General features: G+C 43.4%; 2 protein-coding genes across 2 annotated transcripts in view; one reads left to right on the forward strand and one right to left on the reverse strand.

Moving 5' to 3' along the window:
* Positions 1-5,748, reverse strand: part of NELFA (negative elongation factor complex member A) — a 73,815-nt gene extending 68,067 nt beyond the window's left edge. The window contains exon 1 of the mRNA XM_084845026.1: positions 14-5,748. Coding sequence (XP_084701152.1) covers positions 14-265 — 252 coding nt within the window. The 5' untranslated portion in view covers positions 266-5,748. The remainder of the gene's footprint in view (positions 1-13) is intronic.
* Positions 5,748-20,296, forward strand: NICOL1 (NELL2 interacting cell ontogeny regulator 1). Its single transcript, XM_084845028.1, has 3 exons — positions 5,748-7,809; positions 16,227-16,315; positions 18,413-20,296. Exons 1-3 carry the CDS (start codon positions 7,689-7,691, stop codon positions 18,482-18,484), a joined length of 282 nt encoding a protein of 93 aa, XP_084701154.1. The 5' UTR covers positions 5,748-7,688; the 3' UTR covers positions 18,485-20,296.
* The last annotated feature ends 407 nt before the right edge of the window (positions 20,297-20,703 follow it).

Below are 20,703 nucleotides of genomic sequence, written 5' to 3' on the forward strand. Positions count from 1 at the left end.
CTCTTTTCCTCACCTCATCCACAGCGCGGCGGGGCAGGTGCAGTATCCCCAGCAGGAGCTTGAGCTTGACAGGCGAAGAGAGGCTGTGGAAGCAGAGGCGGATGTTGTCAATGACCGACGCCGTGAGCAACGAGGCGATGCTTGGAGGCGCCCACAGTTCGTCTGTAGAGCCCAATTTGTTGTGCAGCCACAGGCCAGTGTCGCTCTCCCGCATCGACGCCATCTTGGAGCGGAGCGGGGGGAAAAGGGGACTCTCGGCGGGCATTTTATGAAGACACCTAAAAAAGGGAGGGGGAACAAGGCCCCAGCCCCTTGTGGGGCCGCCTTTTCGTCCGTAACACAATGTCGTGTCGCCGTTGGTGGGAGAAAAGCATGACGCGGTGTATGGGGAGGAAGTGAAAAGTAAAGTTCGTAGTTTAAAATGGCAGCGCCCTTACAGGGAAAGGGCTCTTCCGGGCCGCAAAATGGCGCGTTCGAGGTTTCCGTACACAAATACGGTGGCCTCGGCGTGCTGGTGGGGACGGCGAGCGTCGCTTCTCACTGCCGCCTTTCACCCGTTTGTTCTTCACCCGCTTCTCAAAGCCCGTAGGATTCAGTTTATGATAGAACAGTTGTAATAACGCTGAACTGGCAGCCGTTTTCAGGCGTCTGAGGCGCGCTCTGCTGCAAGGGTTCAAGACCGCGACTTTTTAACGGGGTGCGGCTGAGTGAGATTCCAACTGTCGTCGTCGTCGTCAGCTTCTTTTCGCCCCGATCCACACACAGGCCATTGTATGGAAGTGGAGATGAGAATAAAGCGTTACCAAATTTACATGTTGGGGTTACTCGTTTCGAAATGCTTTTGCAGAGAATGCCCTCAACCCTTCTGGCAGCGGCTCACCCGTTTTATTTCTGCAGCTTGCTGTATGTCTTAAAGCCAGTTCCCAACATTCTCGATTCTTCCGGACAAGGCTTTTATTATGTAATCTCCCTGCCGCACTCACAGAATTTTAGGGTGGGGGGAGCCACATATCGTTTTGCATGTGTAAACCTCCTGTGTTTTCTCATGACTTCCCTCTTTTTTCTTCGTATAGAAGATCCACTAAGGGTGCGATCCTCTGCAGGTTTAGACAGAAAAAAGCCCTACAACTCCCAGCATTCCCCAGCCAGCAACTTTTTTCTGCCTAAACATGCATAGGATTGCACCGTAAGGGTGATTAAGTACAAGGCTTTTATTGCGCAGATGCACTGCCTCATTCACAGAGCTTAACAAGAGGTCCGGACAACGTCTAAGGAAAAAAAGAATAAGCTGCACGATGCCTTTTGCTTGTTACCACTAGGAGCCCTGGTTCTGAAAGCACCTCTCTCACTCTCTAGCATGATAGAGCAGCAAAACCCATGATAGGGCTATGAAGCTAGGCTGGGGTCACTGAGCATCAGCAGAGAGCTGATTTACCCCCCCCCCCAACCCAGTGGTGTTCTCTTTATCAATGGATCATTGTCATCCTCATCATTTAGTAATAGCGAACCTAAATTCTTCCAATGCTGTTCCTTATATAGCCAAAACAACATCCATGCACAAGAGGGAGGTATTCAGCAGGCTGAGGGGAACCCCAAGGTATGCAGAAGTACAAAATTATTTAGAGAAAATCCCAGGGGTTGCGGGGAGGACAAAACAGCCAAGTGAGGAGGATTTACTGTTGAACGGAAAAAAACGGAGGAGTGGAATATCCTGAACAGAAGCAATACATACTGCAATGTTTTGCTGCAGGTCCCACTGTTTATTTTTGTAGGGAAATGTAAAATACCACACTTGGGAAGCATTGGGTGCATTGTTTACTTCAGCAGTTAAAATACTTCTGTATTGTCCTCACTGCCTGCACAGTGGGCAATAAACTACTCTTTTTCACCTTTTTCTATCCCCACCTACTGAGATCAAGCACGTTACTACTATGAATATATATGGCAGCATAGCCTTCACTAAACGGGGCCCAATAAGTGCCTGCACTATGTGGGGGATGTGTCCCATTGTCCAGGCAATGTGAGGGTTTTGTTTGCCCTCAGTGACATTGATAGGTAGCCATATCTAACTGGCTATGTGGTGCTGTGATACCATCATATTCACTATGTGGTCCCTAATTGGTTGAAATTAAGAGGGATAAGGAGCCCTAAAAATGGTGCCAAAGCAACAGCATATTGGGGCTGTGAACAGTGATTAAAAACACACAAAATAGCAGTAAGGGAAGTGAACACATTTTAATGGGCTTTTGACACCAGTCACAAACACGTTCTGCATAAAAGTTTCTAGATAGTCTAGAGAAGCCTTAACCATTTTGGGATACAGTCTGGATCCCACATTTTAGGGTAGAGATAAACAGTTGTCTCCTCTTCGGAGTTTATATATTCTGTAAAATGTAAGAAACTATTTAGTGCCTAGGGCAGAAGAACTAACTGTAGTCTGTTCCTCAGAGAACGTTGGGCCAAAGAGAGAGTTTACACAGAACCCCAGCTGTGCATTGTGCACATGGTGCAAGTCATAAATAATTCATATTACATTCAAATAAGCTCAGGGATGCCTGTGTTAGTGCATGGAATGCTCCTTCTGGCCTACTCCAACTGGTCTCAAGCCTCAAAGAGGATCCAACCCAAACTACAGAATGTCCATTGAGGATGAAAGCATTGAGGCTATAACCAAAAGTGTCCAGGGAACAATTAACTATATGCTGAACAATCAAAGATAATCTAGAGAGAAGTGCTGCACATAAACTCAAAGGTTAAGTAACAGTTTTTATACATATAATACTGTACTAGCCTCCTTTTATAGCCTTCTGTCTATGTTACAAGCTAGAAAACAAGACCAGAGAGAAGGAGTGTAGTGGTAATTTTATAACTAAAAGCTATTTGTGTTTATAATGAGTTGAGATTTATTTCCTTCAGCTACTTTGTTTTTGTGAGGGTAGTACTTGGCCAAGGCAGAGTGAAGCAGAAAGAAGCAACACTGGAAGGAAGAAGAGAAGACAAAATTGTCCAATGTGCATGTTCCAATATTCTCATATTATATGGGTACTGGTCATAAGAAAGATACCATATGGGAATAGTTTAAAGACATTTCCTCTATAGTTTAAAAAAAGAAAAGAAAAGTGTGCAAAATTATACAGTGTGACAAAGAGGTGCAAACCCTGGTTGTAAGAATGGAACTGTAAATAATATTCTATTTCACCGTGATTTAACATGTTTCAATGGGCAGATTTCCACCATTGATTAAGAAATACAAGAAGAAGTATCAATAGAAAACTTGATTTAAATCAATTATATACATGGGCCTTTTTTCTTGCTAATTTAAATCAATGCACCCTGTGCCAAGGACTAATAATAGGCTCCCTGTCAGGGGTGAATATACTGCTGTAGTGTGCTGTGATTGGCTGCAGAGTTAGTCAGAGACCTATATTCTGTGGCAGCTGTGTTGAAGCACAGAAAGAAAGGGCAGTGGTTTTTGGCTCCCCGCTGAATTCAATGGGAGTATTTAATTTTGCACCACCTCTTTTGCTGGTGCTGCTTAACACTATTATTGGGGGTGTAACCAAAGTTCAAGAGAGCTTAAAATACCAAATCTGTCCTTCACCTGCCACTGCTTATTTTTGGCCTCTGAACTAGAATTACATTAGTGTGTCACCCTGGTGATACAAGTGCAGGGGGCTTACACCAAATCCTTAAGTTCTCTGTCTGGTGTAATGAAGCATGAGATTGAACCTTAGTACAATGCATCCTGTCCAAGTCACAAAGAAACCTCCAGGACAATAAGAATAGCATACAATGTATTTGTAAATCCTAAAATTATAGGGATTTATGCTTGTTCAGTTAGAATTCTGAAAAAAGATATTGATGAGACCATGTACTCTTGAATAGCCCGGTTTTTAAAAAATATATTCAATCCATACTTTGTGATCATGTTTATTACATAAAACCTTCTACAAATGTATTTATAAATAATCTGCCCCCACACTGAAGTGGGAAGGGATCGATCAGACAGCCAGTGTAAAGGCTGCATGAAATTCATAATGTTCCTTTATCATTATGTTGCTTTTACAATTGCCAATTATTTTGATCATCCACATCCAGCAGTTTGGAATCTAAACTGGAGAAAACATTCTGGAGATTTTTATGCGGCTGCAGCAAGGAAAGGTAGCTAAACTTTAAAATGTAAGATAGGATCCAGAGCAATTATGATCCAGACATGTGTTCCATGGCTGAAGACAGAACTACTAGAATGTATATACTAGTATACAGTCATTGTTGCTTTTTCTTTTTGGTCACAATAGCCTTGGATGCATCCTGCAATCTACTTTGCACCCAGTAAGGCTAATCCATTTATGACTGCCTGATGCCTCCTATCCTCCATCTTAAGAGCTGCAGACTTATGGATGAAAACATCATCCCCTATTCCTTCCCCGTCCCCCTTGTTACATTCAACATCTTGGCTGATAAAGAGTTCTGGAGAACTCAAAAGGTTGCATGTGGCTTTCTAATATTTTTGTTGGTCCTTATAAAAGTATTGTGGTATTGTGGCTAGTGCAAGTCTCCATGTAGATTTCAGTAGGATGTGGATTTCCTCTTTAAAGTAGTGCCATTCATAACAAAGGAGGAAAACCATTGTTCTTTAAGCTTCTTCCCTGTCCCCCCACCCCCTTTAGAGGAGTGCTCTGCAGTGTTGCCATGGCAGATTCTCTTCCAAGCAAGGATAAAGAGAGGCAGTGCACATGCTCAGAGATACCGCTGTACATATTTTGCTAGCAGTTTGCAGCAGCCATTCAAAGAGACCATCACAAAGGCAAGTGAGAGATCAGGTATATCTATTTTAAAATTTGTTGATTTGCTGAAATGATTTTACCATTTTATAAAGCTGAAAAGAGTCCACACACTGATTGATCATCAGTTGTCATTCACCACTGAATTATGCTGCACAGATGCTATTACTCGCTATGCGACAAATAAATTACAAGGCAACTGATCTAAAACAGGTGATTTCCTCCAGTCATACCTCCTTGCTTGAGGCTGTTATGATAAGCTGGCCTGAAAATGCAGAGTACATTTGCTTCGCTGAAGCAATGGGAAGGGCTCCCTTTATGCTGTATACAACAAAGACTGAAGCTGAAGTCACTTCTAGGCAGTGATCAGCACTAACAGATATTGAAGGAGATCAAAGAAATAAATATATTGCTCCATTGTTAGAAACAATGTCTGAGAAAATACTAGTACTGTTATCTGATAATGACCCTTATGGTACTAAACAGGTGGCCTTGTTTGCAATTGCAGCTGAGAAAATCAGAGCAAAGTATTTAAAATCTATTTCTGTTAGTGGTAAAAGTGTTGACCTACCTGTTTTAACCTTTTTTTAATAACCTATGGTTTATACAAATAAACTTACTACTACTATATTGAAGGAGACAATCTGCTTTTGTAGACAGATGTAAGGACTAAAATGTAATAGATAAGCAAATTTTTGATGATTTAAAAACATACTCAGTTTTTCACAGTCAAAATACTATTTTAAAAATGGAAATTATGTGGAATGATATAATGTCTGTGTTAAGTAGTTTATTTTGGGACTGCAAAATTATTGCTCTATTCAGTACTTTTGCAAATAGGCATCTGTACCACTGATATGCAGCCGTGTGCAAAATAGTAGTGAAGCAGCTTTGGTCCAGGTGCCAGATACTGAAGAGCTGCCTGTGCATAGTTTTATCTGGCTTTCTGAATATTAAAAGGAGGAATTCCAGACTTGCTCTCTGTATTTATTAAATCAGGTTTCTTATATAACATCTTTGGTTCGTCATGCTTAGACATTGTGTCCCCTCAGAGCACTGCTTCATGACTTATGACTGTCATGGTTCAGGCCACATTCTCCATCTTCCTAATTAATATTATTGCTGCTGTAAACATCTGTTGCCTGACGAATGTTCTTATAATCTTTGAAAGCTTGCAACCATTGTAACTGTTTAGCTGATCTAATAAACGACCCCATTTCGCATTGCCCTGGAAACATAACAGTTACTAGGTTCAGACAGCACACTATGGTGGTTGTGGGGTAGCCGCAGTGCCCATGGGCACCACATTGCATATGCAACCTCAGCTCAGGGGTTATGCTAACCTGAGGAGCATGGGTTATGCAAAGGTTAAACAACCCTTAAATGGCCCTAAAACAGACCATTGTTTAACCCTCACATAACCCACGCTCGCCAGGTTCTCATGACACAACAACCTCCGAGTGGGGGTTACATATTCAAAATGGTGGGCTGTTGTGCCATGGGAACTGGCCCAATATGTAATAGTACACTGATGACATTTGGGGTTTGCAGATAATAATTGCTCAAAAGCTCAGATGTTACGGTATTCAGAGTGCTATGAGTTGCCACAGTAGTATTTTGCTATGTTATGTGTCTTTCTCAATCCTATTTTAAAATGGTAGAAGCAAATATTAGGCATGGAGATTTTCATGGATGTAGCTGGTACTCTTCTCAATGGAAAAAAATTAGGATCGTCAGCAGCAGATATTATGACTTCAGTCCCACCTGTTTCTGTGCAAAGGAACAGCTGTGTGCAATGCTGAAACACATTTTCAACTGTGTGATAGTGCTTCTATTTATGAAATCTAACAGCTCAAGTTAAAAAAAAAAAAGTGCAGTGGAGTTTGTAGGACCTGGAGCTTCATAGCTTCTCAAGCAATAATTTAGCCACCTCTAACAAATAAGCTCTTCAGAAATTATCTCAACCCTGACCTCCAGCCACATCCATGCAATTGTAGACAGAGTAATAACTGAGATAGGGCTAAGCAAAACTATTTTCTCATCTTTCTGCTAAGAAACCTGTTTGATATTTGCCTAGTCCTGTCTCACTTAGTACTGTTTACAGTTGCATGGACATGGCTGGAGGCGAAGTTGAGTAAGATGTGTCTATTAGGGAATTTTGATGTGCTGCTGATGCTGCTAAACCTATCATGCAGAGAAAAAGATGTTCTACCCACCTGGATTGCTAAAAATATTCTTCTCTCATCATCCATCCAAATATTTTTATTATTTATTACATTTCTATATTGCCCCGTAAACTGCTCTCTGGGCAGTTTACAGAAGTTTATTTATTTATTTGTGTATTTATGTATTTACATTGATATCCCACCTTTTTTCCTCCTGGAGGGAGCAATCCTATGGCTGCTAGACAGCGGCTAGACGGCCATAGGATATCTTGTTTTCCGGTTCCCAGAGAACCGACCTCCCCCCACTTCCTCGCTGCCTCAGAGGCAGCACAGAACAGCCTCATCCTCCACACTCACAAGAGGAGTGTGAAGCAGCCAAAAAAGGGTGTGTCTGGGGGCGTTCTGGAGCGGGGAGGGCGGAAATGCCTGGACGACGCATCCAATGTGTCGTACAGCAGCCTCCTCCCCCGCTCTGCCCTCCCATAGCTAGACAGCCGCAGTCACAAAGTGTCTAGCCGAAAATGCAAGGCAGGAGAAGTGCAGTGGGAACGATCCCCTGCGTGCTTCTCCTGCCCTGCACTGGATAGGCGGTTGCCTCCAAGTTCGGAGGCAGCCACCTTTCTGGATAGGATTGCGCCCTAAGGAACTCAAGAAATTATATGCTTTGAATGATTACAGTTGTCTATACTGTTTCTCTCTGAATTCCTGTTTTTCCCAGTGAGAAGATTGAACTAGCAAGATGCTGAAGGCTTGTGTAAGCAAGGTGATCATTTTAGTGCCTTTAATACTCATAGTTGGGCCTATTTCTACAAATCTAACTACAGCTGAAGAAGAATCAGGAACAACAGTCCCTGCTGAAAGTATGTACTGAATTTTATCTAGCCTCTCAAGCCAACACACCAAAGGTCATTTCACAAAATTCTAAGGCAAATCTAGGTTTGCCACTGAGTGTACATCCAACAAGAACTGCAGTCAATCATGTCTCCCTTATGTGTATTCCTAATGTGGGTACCTCTGATATGCACATTTCAAAATGTGTTTGTTGTTGCATTCACACTTCACATTTGTAGGTGTACTTTTAAGTCATCTTAAGAAACACCTTCTCCCATATAAGATTCCCTGGAGGTTTTTCAGATGGGGTCCTACTCTAGGTGCCTTCATGGTTTGAGGTGGGATTGGCATCAACTAGGGCTTTGGGCATAGTGGCACCTGAATTATGGAATGGACTGCCCTATGAAGTCTATAGGGTCAGGTCAGGGGGGAAGCAAGCCATAGCTATTCTGTTCAGGGCCGATGGCAGCATCTGGCATCCCTGGAAAGCTGCCAGGGCCCACCAATGCTCCTATTTGGCCCGCCTGCCTGCCTGGTCCTTTGACTGCAGCAGCAGCAGCAACAGCTGGGAAGCCACCTGCCATTTTGATTTTCCCATCATGTCACAGAATACCCACTGGAACATTGCAGGAAAAATAAAATGATGGATGGCTTCTATATGTTCTCTTCCTGTGCTACTTGTAGTTTTTAATAGATCTGATTTGGTTATCAGATTATTAATACTTAATCGTATTTTTTATTGTAACCTTCCTTTGAGGGCATTATGATGGGATAAAAGTGACTAAAACAAATATTAGGTGTACAGCTAAAAATGTAATGTGTGAACTGACCCTGAGTACAATGTAGAAGAGACTGCCATGAACACTTCATACTTCATTAAAGGCATCCCTACACCAGCCTAAAATCCTGCATTTAAAATGGGGCTTTCTGCTTCGGTTTTAAATGCAGGATCACAACGACTCCTTTTTTCACATGCTACCTTTTCCCCCTCCCCTTCCCCCCTCCTTCTTCCCGTATCTAAGTCTTCCATTATCTTTCATTGATCTCACTCCTTTTCTTGCTGCTTTTCCTCTTTTCACGGAGGGAACTCAAGCGGAACACAACAGGGTAATTTGATAGCTAATTATCTGCGATCTATTTAAAAACGGAACAAAGGGCATTTAGTGCAGGAGACGCCTTGAATGATCACGGCGTCATGTGAAGAGCTTGCAAACTTCCATGAAGGAGCAATCTCAGTCGTAGGATAAAAGCTCAGTGTGAAGGAGCCCTAAGTGTTACCATTAGGCACAGGACTGTTTTCTCTCTGGTCTCCTTCAGAAACACTGGGGGGGGGGGGTGTGAAACACTTCTGAGCTTTCTCCAGATTTTCCTTAAGGCTTTTTCCATTTCTGCATCTGCAGATGTCTCTCTCACCTTTCAATCATTCTGGCCCTGCTTTCATCTGGAAAGCCTGTCAGTGTCACTGAGAAATTATATTACTTATAACCAATTCCTAACTACGGCTGTGCAGGGCCCCACCGATCCACCTCAGAGGCTCCCTCGGGCTGATTTGGGAGGGCCCTGACCTGCTTCGGCCTCTGGAGCCAAAGCAGGATTTGAATGGCCAAATTCCACTTCACACACACACACACACACACACACACACAGATTCCCCCACTGCACGAGCCCCAGCTCCTTCCTGGCCATGGCAACTCCCTGTATTTCCAGAAATAGATCCTGTGCAAATGGTGACCGTCAAATGTGCTACATTAATGTTGCGTGCTTGACGGCCACCATTTGGGCAGCTCTGGAAATACAGGGAGTCACCATTTTAAAAATGGCAGCTCCCTAGAACAAGAAGACAGCTGCCAGCACGCATCCCAAGGGCCCAGGTGAGGTGCTGAGGGCTGGGCAGCAATGGCACGGCTGGGCTTCCAGATCACTCCGAAATGCTTCGGAGCGACCCGACCCACTTCATGCCGTGTCATACTCCCTCTGCCTTGCCTCAGAAGCAGCCTGAAGCACCCCGCTGTGGCTCATAGTTTGGGCTTCGTGCCAAAGCAGTGCACAGCCCTATTCATGACAATTAGAAATCCTTTGCTTAGTGTTGCAATATAGTGTGGCCCTAAATACTCAGTTCCTATCTACATCAAGAACTCAAACCTGTACATCTCTACTCAAAAGTTCAGTGGGGAACTTAGCCTCTAAAAACAACCCAGCGCTCTGGGTTCATGAATCACGCAAACAACCTACAACTAGGGATGTACGAAAGTCACTTACCTGGTCTCGCAGCTTGCTTCGCAGTTTGGGGGAGGCGCTTCGCTTCTCCCCCCGAAGTTCAGGCCGGGGGGGGAGGCTTCCTGCCTCGCCCGGCCGAAATTCAGGCCGGGGGGGAGGCTTCCTGCCTCGCCCGGCCGAAATTCAGGCCGGGGGGGAGGCTTCCTGCCTCGCCCGGCCGAAATTCAGGCCGGGGGGGAGGCTTCCCGCCTCGCCCAGCCGAAATTCAGGCCAGGGAGAAGCGCCACATCTCCCCGGCCGCAAACTTCAAAAGAAAAAAAAAAGCCCTGTGATAGGCTACGTAACGATTTACGTAGCCTATCACGGCTAGATCTGCAAAGTCAGCCGTGATAGGCTACGTTAATCGTCACGTAGCCTATCACGGGTGACTTAAAAAAAAAAAGCGCATACGCAAATGGCGGCCCCCATAGGGAGCCGCCATTCGCGTTCCTTATTTGGTCCCTGTAGTCTACGTAAAGATTTACGTAGACTACGGCGAAAATAAGGGAAACGCTATTTGCGTTGCCCTTATTTTCGCCGTGGTCTACGTAAATCTTTACGTAGACTACAGGGACCAAATAAGGAACACGAATGGCGGCTCCCTATGGGGGCCGCCATTAGCGTACGCGCTTTTTTTTTTTTTTTAAAGTCACCCGTGATAGGCTATGTGACGATTAACGTAGCCTATCATGGCTGACTTTGCAAATCTAGCCGTGATAGGCTACGTTAATCGTTACGTAGCCTATCACAGGGGCGTTTGTTTTTTGTTTTTACTTTTCTTGTAATGGCGGCAGCCGGTCGAAAAACCGGCTGCCGCCCCCGCCCCTGACAAAGACCTGCCGAACCACCGCCGAGACCCACCGCCGGGAGCGACATTTGTGAAAGGTAAGTCCCATCCCGGGGGGGGGGGGGCGGAGAATTTCTCCCCGAACCTTCGGAGGACCGAATGCGTTGGCACTCGGCCCCCCGAAGTTTCGGGGAGAAATTCTCCCCCATCCCTACCTACAACCCGGTCAATTGTAGGTTGTTGATTAAAAGTGCAAGTTAGGAGTGCACTGGAGGCAGCGCGCTTTCTTACTCCCGCTTCTACATGGCAAATTGTGAGTTAATTAACTCACAGTTTGCCATTACGTGCGAACCACATCAGTATCTCAGTATCTGTTGGACCAATTTGATTGTGTACATTTTGGGAGGAAAGTTAGGGAGAGGGGCAGAATCTCCTAAATGAAGAAGACATGCTTGTCTGAGCTCCAGCCTTTTGCAGGCCCAATCTGCTACCATCCAGCCCTCATTTTTACGAATCAGTTCTAGTTCTGCACCATCTTGCTCCTTAACACCTCAGGCATGCATGTGGACTGCATAAGTGGTTACAAGCTGACAAGAGGGAAGAAAAGTACTAAGAAAGCCTCACAGGCTGTGGAAGCTGACTCCAAAATGACTGCATCAAATGAGCCTGGCTTGGGGGTGGCTATTCCTAATGCTATTCCTGATCCACTTGTTATCTCTCTCTTAAGAGAGATCCTACAAGAGACCAAGAGCATTGGAGAGTTACAAGGATTGTTGACAGATCTGAACCTGTTGAATTGAAATCTGTTCAGAAGCAGGAAGGTGAAAGGGTTCCTAAAGCAGAAAACCATATTTCTAATTTGGAAGACTGCTCTACTACCAGCTCATCCTGTATCCACCAGCTTCAGTCTGAGGTAAAATCCCTAAAATATAAAGTTCTGGATTGAGAAAGTTGCAACCACCATAATAATGTATGCTTTGTGGGGGTTGGGGAACGCTCAGAGGGGCAGATGTGGTAGCTTTCGTTCAGTCTGTGCTACAAGACACCGTATCTCTCCCTGAAGGTTATGATCTTACTCTCGAGAGGGCCCACAGGTCTCTGGGTCAGATCTGGGATCAGACAGCCCACCCTAGGGCCATCATCTTTCACCTGTTGAACTTTGCCACCAAAGAGGATCTCCTGAAAGGGGCCAGATAGTTAGGCCAGCTGAAATGGGACCCTGATCAAACAAAGATTTCCCTTGTTAATGACCTCCCCAGGGGGATTGTGTATCTCCACAATGGATTTCAGCATGTCAAGAATGGAAAAAACAGCTGAAGCTTTTGTGAGGTATCCATCTGTCTTCTGTGTGAAAAAAGGCAACATGATCACCAGTTCCCAGTCTTCAGCTGAAGCTTTTCTAACTGCCCTGTGATTGCTGTTCACTGAATTTTCCCTCAATCTCCAAGCTCCACTGCAGAAAGAAATGGATACTTTATGTAGGCCAAGCATAGCCAGCCTGCCTGTTCTGCACCTTGGTGGAGTTGACTGCTGTTGTCGCTGTTTATGAGAGCTCTCACAGATGGAATACCTGGATCTCAATTCACCACAAGGACCTTCCATGCTGCTCCTGCTTTGAGAATCATTATAGACTTATCTGCCACACCCTTTAAAGTTACTTAATGCGGGACTTTTCATGTTCATTCTTGTATGCTGTTCGCCTTTTACTCCTTTTGTGCCTTTTCAATAACATCGATTGAGCCATGCAGTGGAGAGCGGAGCCACAGACGCGAGTGGGTTAACCTGCTTGTATTCGTAAACTATTTTCAGTTCACATCATCTTACTGTTTGCTTTCCTTTCATTTTTTTTTCTGTACTATCTTCTTTTCCCCTCTGTGTGGGATTGCCTCCATGCTCGGCCGCCCTGCATTGCATAGTCATCAGCCTCTGAGTTCAGAGGCTGACAACTAATTGTTTATCCTTAACAATCTCCTTAGGATTGTGCCCTTAGTACTAATTCAGAACTAATACATTCATTTCTGCAACCTCCATTTGTTTTTGTCTGCCCTTGGTTTCACTGGGAGAACCCGCCAGCCTTCTGTTGCCTGCAACTTTGGTGTTTTTCATCCAAATGCTGTGAAATTCCCCTACACCTTCAAAGTATTAGACCTGCTAAATTTCAAGAGATGGAGAAAAGAGTACCCATTTTAGAGGTGATCACAATAGTGATATACATCCTATAATCTTTCTGTTGATTTCAGTGAAATCAGTGGAAAGTGGCTCCTCTACTTGTAACTTCTATGTTTTCCATCCTATTGGCATGAAATGCTGACACATTCTACTTAGGGATGGATAGACCCATCTCCGTCCAGGGCAGGGGGAGCTCAGTGAGCTGCCTCCCCAGCTCACGTAGCCCAGACCTGCTTGACAAGCCTTCCTGCTCACCCCACCCGCTGAGCCACATGAGCTGCCCCTCCTCTCCGCACCAAGGACTCCATTAGTCAAGCCCTTGTGCTTATGCACACAACGGCTTGACTGCTGAGTCCTCAGCACTGCCAGCCACCAGCGCTCTTGCCCTGGCCTCCTCAGCAGGAGGCCAGAGCAAGAGTGCTGGGGCGCAACCAAAGCCGTTCCTCCCCCACTGACTGTCCAGGGCTTCCTTAACAGCCAGCACAGGGAGGAAGAGCCTTGGCATGGCCAGCCCCCAGCACTCTCACCCTAGCCTCCTTGAGAGGAGGCCAAAGTGAGAGTGCTGGGGTGCCATGGTGCTTCCCACTGCTTGTGGAGTTCCAGGGTCCATCAGCGCCCTACGGCTCGGCAAACGGAGGCCGGGGGTGGGGGTCCATCGGACTCCACCTCCTTTTCAGACTCCCACGCCATCCCTAATTCTACTACTCCCACTCCCCCACCTTCTAAGGATTAGGCATGCCAAAATTCAGATAGATAGGACTATGGGTTGCCATTTCAGTGGCACGGAGTGCCTTCTACCAACTTTAGTTGGTGGCCCAGCTATGCCCCTATCTGGACAGGGGTAACCAGGCTTCAGTTGTCTATGCTCTGGTAACCTCCAAGTTAGATTACTGCAATGTGCTCTAAGTGGGGCTACCTTTGAATACAATTCAGAAGCTGAAGCTCATGGAAAATGCAGCAGCCAAATTGATAACAGTGACTAGACAGTCTGCCCATATAAGACTGACTCTGGCCCTCTTGCACTGGCTGCCTGTATGCTTCTTCACTCGATTCAAGGTGCTGGTTTTACCCTATAGACCTACATGGCTTCGGACCACAATAACTGATGGAGTGCCTCATGAACTTACCCGTACTCTACGCTCAGCATCTAGGGTCCTCCTCCATGTGCCTTCTCTGAGTGAGGCTTGGAAGATGGCAATGAGGGAGAGGACCTTCTCAGTGGTGGCTCCCCAACTGTAGAATGAGCTCCCAACAAGACCTGCCTAGCACCAATATTGTTATCTTTGTTATCTTTTTGGCACCAAGTTGAGACCTATCTCTTTTCTCAGGGATTTGACAGCATATGAGGAGTTTCTAATCAGACCTGGTCTTATGGTTATGGTTGACTGCTCAAAGTTGTTTTTAGTTATATGTTGTCTCTGTGTATACTGTTTGTTTCTGTGTTTTATATAAATGTTTTTTTAAACTTTGCATACTGTATTTTAATGTTTTTTAATGTTCTTTGTAAACCGCCCAGAGAGCTTTGGCTATGGGGCGGTATAGAAATGCAATAATAACAATAGGAAGAAGAAGTTTAATAAAAGGCACAAACTCACTCAGAGTCACTCAACACAGAGAATGAAAAGACAATGTAATTATACCAGATAAATGAATAAATGAACAAAACATTTAATAAATGCAAAATAAATATTGCACACCTCTGTTCACAATACTAAAAAGTGGTTTTGACTCCATTTTTACACAATCAAATCAGTCCAATAGATACTCAGATAATGAGTCTACAGCATCTGTGTTGTACTACAGATTGGCAAGGCAAAAGACCAAGACTTCCGTCAAGTGTTTTAGTTTTATTACAACCCACACTGTGTAATTCCAGCCCCTCCTCCATGGGTTATTCCATGGGAGCATTCAGCCTATAAAAGACAAGTAAGCAAGAATAGCAAGGGATTATTGCAGGTAAAACGAGGTAACACTGTAGCAGTTTGCCAGCTTTGTTGTTACATTTTAAAAGAGGACACAAACGCTCCGTCATTGGAATGGTATACCTGGGAATAATCTGGGACCATAATATATAGAAAACCTGTTTCATGGCAAAGTTAGTAATAAGCATATATGGATGGCTTCATTTGATTCTTAATCCTCTGTAATAGAAGAATGTCCGTGATGCCACTCTGTCATGTCTGGCGCATAGCTGTGATTACATCATCAATATGGCTACCATTGCCAAGACAACAAAACTCATTATCTGAGTGTCTGTTGGATTGATTTGATTCTGTAAGCTGTTGTTCGAAAGATGTTTACATAAGCTACAAAACATATCAAATGACTTGTGATGAAATTTATTTTTGTTGCTTTTTTAGGCAAAAAAAAAAGGGTCAAAACCACTTTTTTAGCATTATGAACAGGGCTATGCAAGGTTTTTTTGCATTTCCATTTCCCTACCCCCCGGGCCGCTGCTCCCAACATGTGTATATGCCAATTTGAGGTTAGCACTTCATGCATCTGATAAAGTGGACAGTGTGTACAACAGCTTATGCCAGAATAAATGTGTTAGTCTTTAAGGTGCCACAAGACTCTTCGTTGTTTTTGCTGCAACAGACTAACCTGGCTACCCCTCTGGAAAGAGCTATGTGCTGTTTTTCACATGATTAGCCAGCAACTATTTCCAGAATTTTAGTCGAGCCATATTTGGAGGCTGTATAGGAAGGGAAGTTGGAATGAATTGCGTGGAACTTTGGTGTTGCTTGTGTGAAGGGTCAAGAGGCCCAGAAGCAGTGTTGCTATGCAGTACGCTATGGTCTGTCATCAAACAGAAGAACCCATTCTAAGCTTTATCCAGACTTTTGGGGGCATTTGAAATTTTTCAAAAGTGGTGGAACTTGGGAATGAATGCTGACATTGTTCTATGTTGAAAGAGTATATTTCTGTACATCTTTGGTTATTGTTGCAATCAGTCAAGACACTTGGGGTGTTTCCAGACAAGGCTTTTATCGCACCCTCGCTCTTCCTGATTCTTGGAATTTTACAAGGATCCAGACATCGTCGTCTTCCACTCACAACACTCCCATGTTTTTCCACAGCTTTTTCTGTGTCCATTAAGGAGAAAATGATGGTATAGCTGCACAATGCTTTCTAATTGTTAGCACTAAAAGTCCTGTCTGAAAGCACCATTATATTCATTCTCATCAATATTTCATGCTTCTTTACCAATGACTCTACTAAATCCACTTCTAGGTCGCCCATGTGTTGACTGTCATGCATTTGAATTCATGCAGAGGGCTTTGCAAGATTTAAAGAAGACAGCATACAATTTAGATTCACGGGTAAGGCTTCCTCTTACATTTTATAGATCACACATGGATTTTATAGATCACTTTTAATTAAAGGAGCACATACGATTTATTCAAAAAGCAAATTGTTATGACTGCCTTTGTTAGGCAGATTGCTGATTAAAAGACTGTTAACTTCAACGGATGTTGAAGATAATAGTTAGGAGATTGTCTCATCGCCGGAGGAACCTCTCTGTTTTTTGAATGAGGTACTCATCAGAGCTTGGAGAAGGTGACACCTCTCCAGTTGAGGGGTTGAGGTATCTGTGTGAAAAACAGCAGTTTGGCAGTACTTGAACTGGGAGGCAGCAAGTTGGCTGAAGACAACTTGGGGATGCAGGGCCTCTCAGGGGATCTGAAGCAAAGGAAGTGGATCTGCTGTCTCATAGGAATGCAGCTTTGCCACTACTTATGCTTTATGTATACATTTGTAGATAAAACAAAGATTATAAAGATACCTTAAGAATATAGTGCTCTCTCATTCAAAGGAAAATAAACCCAGTAGTATGGCCCTGGAACTTGGGGAAGTGAGGAGCGCACAGTATAAATGGTCCCCAAACATCACTAAAAGCAACCATGTTTTAATTAGACATGTTTCTACTGAAGGTGATGTTATACTCTTCCAGATATAGGCAATCACAGGCACTAATTAATACTTTGCTAGAACGTGGTAAACAGGCTTGGAATTGTGCCTTTTACATAATCAGGCAAGGCCACCACTGCAGATGGGTTTATTTCAATGCCATTGCAATACGTACATGTCTAGCCGATGTCCCAGATACACTGAGCACTCAAACCAAATGTGAGGGGAGGACATGGTAGGAGCTGGTCAGTTCCTACCAACTTGAGTGGGCAGGAAAACCTTGCTTTAAAAAGAGGGAAATTACCTCCCCCAGCCCCACCAGGAGCAACGGGCTGCACATATGCACTGCCCTCATGCTGCTGTCAGACCCTGACAGCGGAGAGTAATGCACAGACACAAGCCTTAAGCTGCTGGAGGCTGGAGTCAGGTTGAAGAGAAGCACGAGCATGCCGTTTGCTTTCCTTCCACTTGGGGTCTATATGGGAGGGAACTGGGCTCACAGGACATAATTCTTCCTAGCTCAGTTCCCCCACCTCGCTGCTCCATCCAACCTAGCACAAGCCTCCACAATGGCTTTGAGGGAAAAGGGGGAAAGAGAGAGAAAGATGTTCAGTTTTAAAGCCATTGTAAGGACTTGAGCAACAAACAGTCTTGAGGCACCTCCTAGATTAACAAATTTATTCTGAACCTGGGACCTTCCGCATTCAGAGCATGTGCTCTACCACTGAGCCATGGGCTCTCCCATGGCAGTTCACCTCTGCAGGCACCTCCCAACACTGGACAAGTCAGGCTTCATCATATTCAAGTACAGTGTCCAGTTCTGCATGTTGCACATTAAGGATATAGACAAATTGGAACGGGTTCAGAGGAGGACAACAGAGATGATCATCAGTGTGGAAAACAAATCCTATGAGGAAAGGTTGGTTGAAGGAACGGGGTGTGTTTAGTTCCTCACTGGCTGTCTTCAAGCAGAAGCTGGACAGCATCTGTTGGGGATGCTGTAGAACTGGATTTCCTGCATCAAGCAGGGGGTTGAACTAGCTGGCCTAGAAGGCCTCTTTCAACTTAATTCTGTTACTAGAAACTGTGCTGCAGCAAACAGATTATTGACGGGGTGAGGTTTCACAATGCTGTTCACTGTTTGGAGGAGTGGGAGACTGAAGGCATTGGGAAAAGTTTGCCCATTTTCAGCCCTCCATCTAACGCAATAGGAAGCTGTCACTTGGCAATGCTGGCCAAGTGTTGTGTAGCTGGATTATGCACACTAAGTACCATTTGGACAGCCCATTTTTATGTAGCCCACCCAATTCTACATAGCGTTATAAAATTGGTGCTATATTTAAGCAAGGCTTCATTACTGCTCAAAACCATAACGCATCTGGTTACTTTTCTTAACCTTCCTCATTTATAACAAAATGCAGGAGATTGTGAGGTAATTCACTGATGCTAAGTTTGCCCTTAACATTGATTTCTTCTTCTCTCTCTCTCTCTCTCTCTCTTTCATGCAGACAGAGACATTGCTTTTTAAAGTGGAGAAGAGAACTCTGTGTGACTGTTTAGCTGCTACTACATTGAACTGAATAGAATACTGGAGATCCACCTAGGAGTTACTGGTTCTTCAATAGCTTTTAGAATGCTACTGTTAATGCAGACAGTTTTAGGAAATAAAATACTGCAAACATGTAATCCCCAGGTCACTTATGAATTTGACAAGTTCGGTATGAGATAGCTGTGTGTCTGGCTTCTGAATGCTTATGTAATTCTTTTTTTTCACCTGTGTTGATGTCATAATGAGTGCCAAGATATTTTCCAAAGGAAGGCAACAGTGGGAAAGGGTGCAGTTAGGATTTATTGCAAAAATATGAAAATTTATTTTGGGAAACTACTTTTACATTTTCCCCCACTGAAGAGAAACTCAAAACACATCAGTTCAGAACACATCAGGATTGTTCAGATTTTCTCCTTACCCTCTTTTTCTCCCGCATTTCAGAAATAATTATATAATAATGTACACAAAAGAGACTAGCAATATACAAAATACAGGAAAATGAAACAAAGTAGTGGTGCGGCATTTAATCAGTTGGATTATTTTTTTTGTTTCATCAACTGAAACTGTATCCCATTAATCAAGCAGCAGATTTTTAAAATTTTAAAACAGGTGCTTATAAAAACTGCATGTAGAAGCGCCATCTTAAAACAGGTATTCTCCTTTCTCTGACACACAGGGGAAATGCCTCTAAAATCATGCATCTGCCATGATCATCTAACAACAAAAAAGGATGCTTCTTGCTTCAGAAATATTGTTTTTCTTCATATGCAAGTTTTATCGATAGGTTAATTGATCAGTAGATTAAAACTCGTATGATCTATTGTTTAAAATGTCTTTAATCATGTTGCAACCCTAAACTAAATAAGTAAATGGTTCTCTGAGTTGTAGCAAATTCGTTGTAGCAAATTTTTGCTGGTACTCCAAGGAGGATTTTATGAGATAGATTCATAGTAGCACAGAAAAGAAAAAAAATGCAAACCTAAGATCCTTATGACTGGATTAATATAAATAAATGGTACCAATAATTGAGGAGTCATATTTCTTAGTGAAAACCAAATCGATAACCATGTTTATTGGCAAGAAACAGCTTTATCGACAAAAGAAAACAAGCTCAATCCTCAAGATTTTTTTTAAACAAAACTATCAGTGTGCCTTCTGGAACTGAGCAGCCTATAGGCTACAGAAGTTACTAAGGATGATCCTCCAGAAGGCTTTCACTTTCCCACCTTCTCACCACCAACATATGGGAGACCCTTTCTGGCCACACTGCTGCTAACATTTTTGTGCCTCAGTATATAATGTAAACTGCATTGTGTCATACCATTTCCTTACCACTTTGTAGGTTAAACTTTCATAGAATTGGACAAATGGACTGAAAGGGTTTGGTTGTCCAGATGTTCTTCCACTCCTGTATAATTTCTTTTCCAAGGATTGTGTCCCAGTTTTGGTATAAAATAAAATCCCTCCAACATTGGAGAGATGTACTTTTAAAAATAAAGATATGAGAGCATGCCATTAGATTGCTGTGTTCTGGTCCATAGCAGTTTTACTGAGAAGCTTACACAATATTTTTTATAAGTTTTTAATATTTTTGCAGTAATGTTTTGGCACTATTTCTGGCAATTACCTTCTATTTTGGAGACCATTTTGTGCTGTTCTCTTGTTCTTATTATGCTATTTTCATATGAGCCGGTTAAGGGGAATGTCCACTTTCATTTTAGAAGGCAAAATAAACTTGCAGCTAGCTTGAAAACATGTAATAAATTATATATGAATGCTCGGAAATCAGAAACATGATTTGACTTCTGCTCCAATTTTTATATGTTCTTCAAAAGAAAAAGCATGTACCCTTCCAAAAATGTGATTGGCCAAATTATGGTCCACACGTAATAGAAACAATAATTTACATTTGAGTATATGCTCAAAACAAAGCTATTATCTCCATAAGGAACTACATTCTGCAGGAGCATTGCTTGCTGGGAGAGTGCTGGTGACAAGACTCAGTCCTATTCTTAATATAAAAGTAGGAAACTAAGACTAAATACCTCTTACGTTACCTGAGCAGAGTAATGGCTGCTTCAGTATGGCAATGCAATACTTGGAAAGGAAAAAATGACAAAGGACTCTGTAATGCTGAAATTATTGCGGGGGGGAGAGATGGGGTCAGTCCCCCTTACCTTTTGTGCCAGTCACCTTAGCTACTGCTCTTAGAAGGCTACAGAGAGTCATGATATGGCTAAAATTAGGAGT

This window comes from Heloderma suspectum, chromosome 3 (assembly GCF_057233095.1).
Source record: "Heloderma suspectum isolate Gila_16-S chromosome 3, 16-S_ref, whole genome shotgun sequence".
NCBI lineage: Eukaryota > Metazoa > Chordata > Lepidosauria > Squamata > Helodermatidae > Heloderma > Heloderma suspectum.

Coding starts and splice junctions, on each gene's coding strand:
- NICOL1 (XM_084845028.1), top strand. CDS start 7,689: ATGCTGAAGGCTTGTGTAAGCAAGGTGATCATTTTAGTGCCTTTAATA. Junction 7,810..16,226: donor AACAACAGTCCCTGCTGAAA/GTATGTACTGAA, acceptor ATCCACTTCTAG/GTCGCCCATGTGTTGACTGT. Junction 16,316..18,412: donor CATACAATTTAGATTCACGG/GTAAGGCTTCCT, acceptor TCTTTCATGCAG/ACAGAGACATTGCTTTTTAA.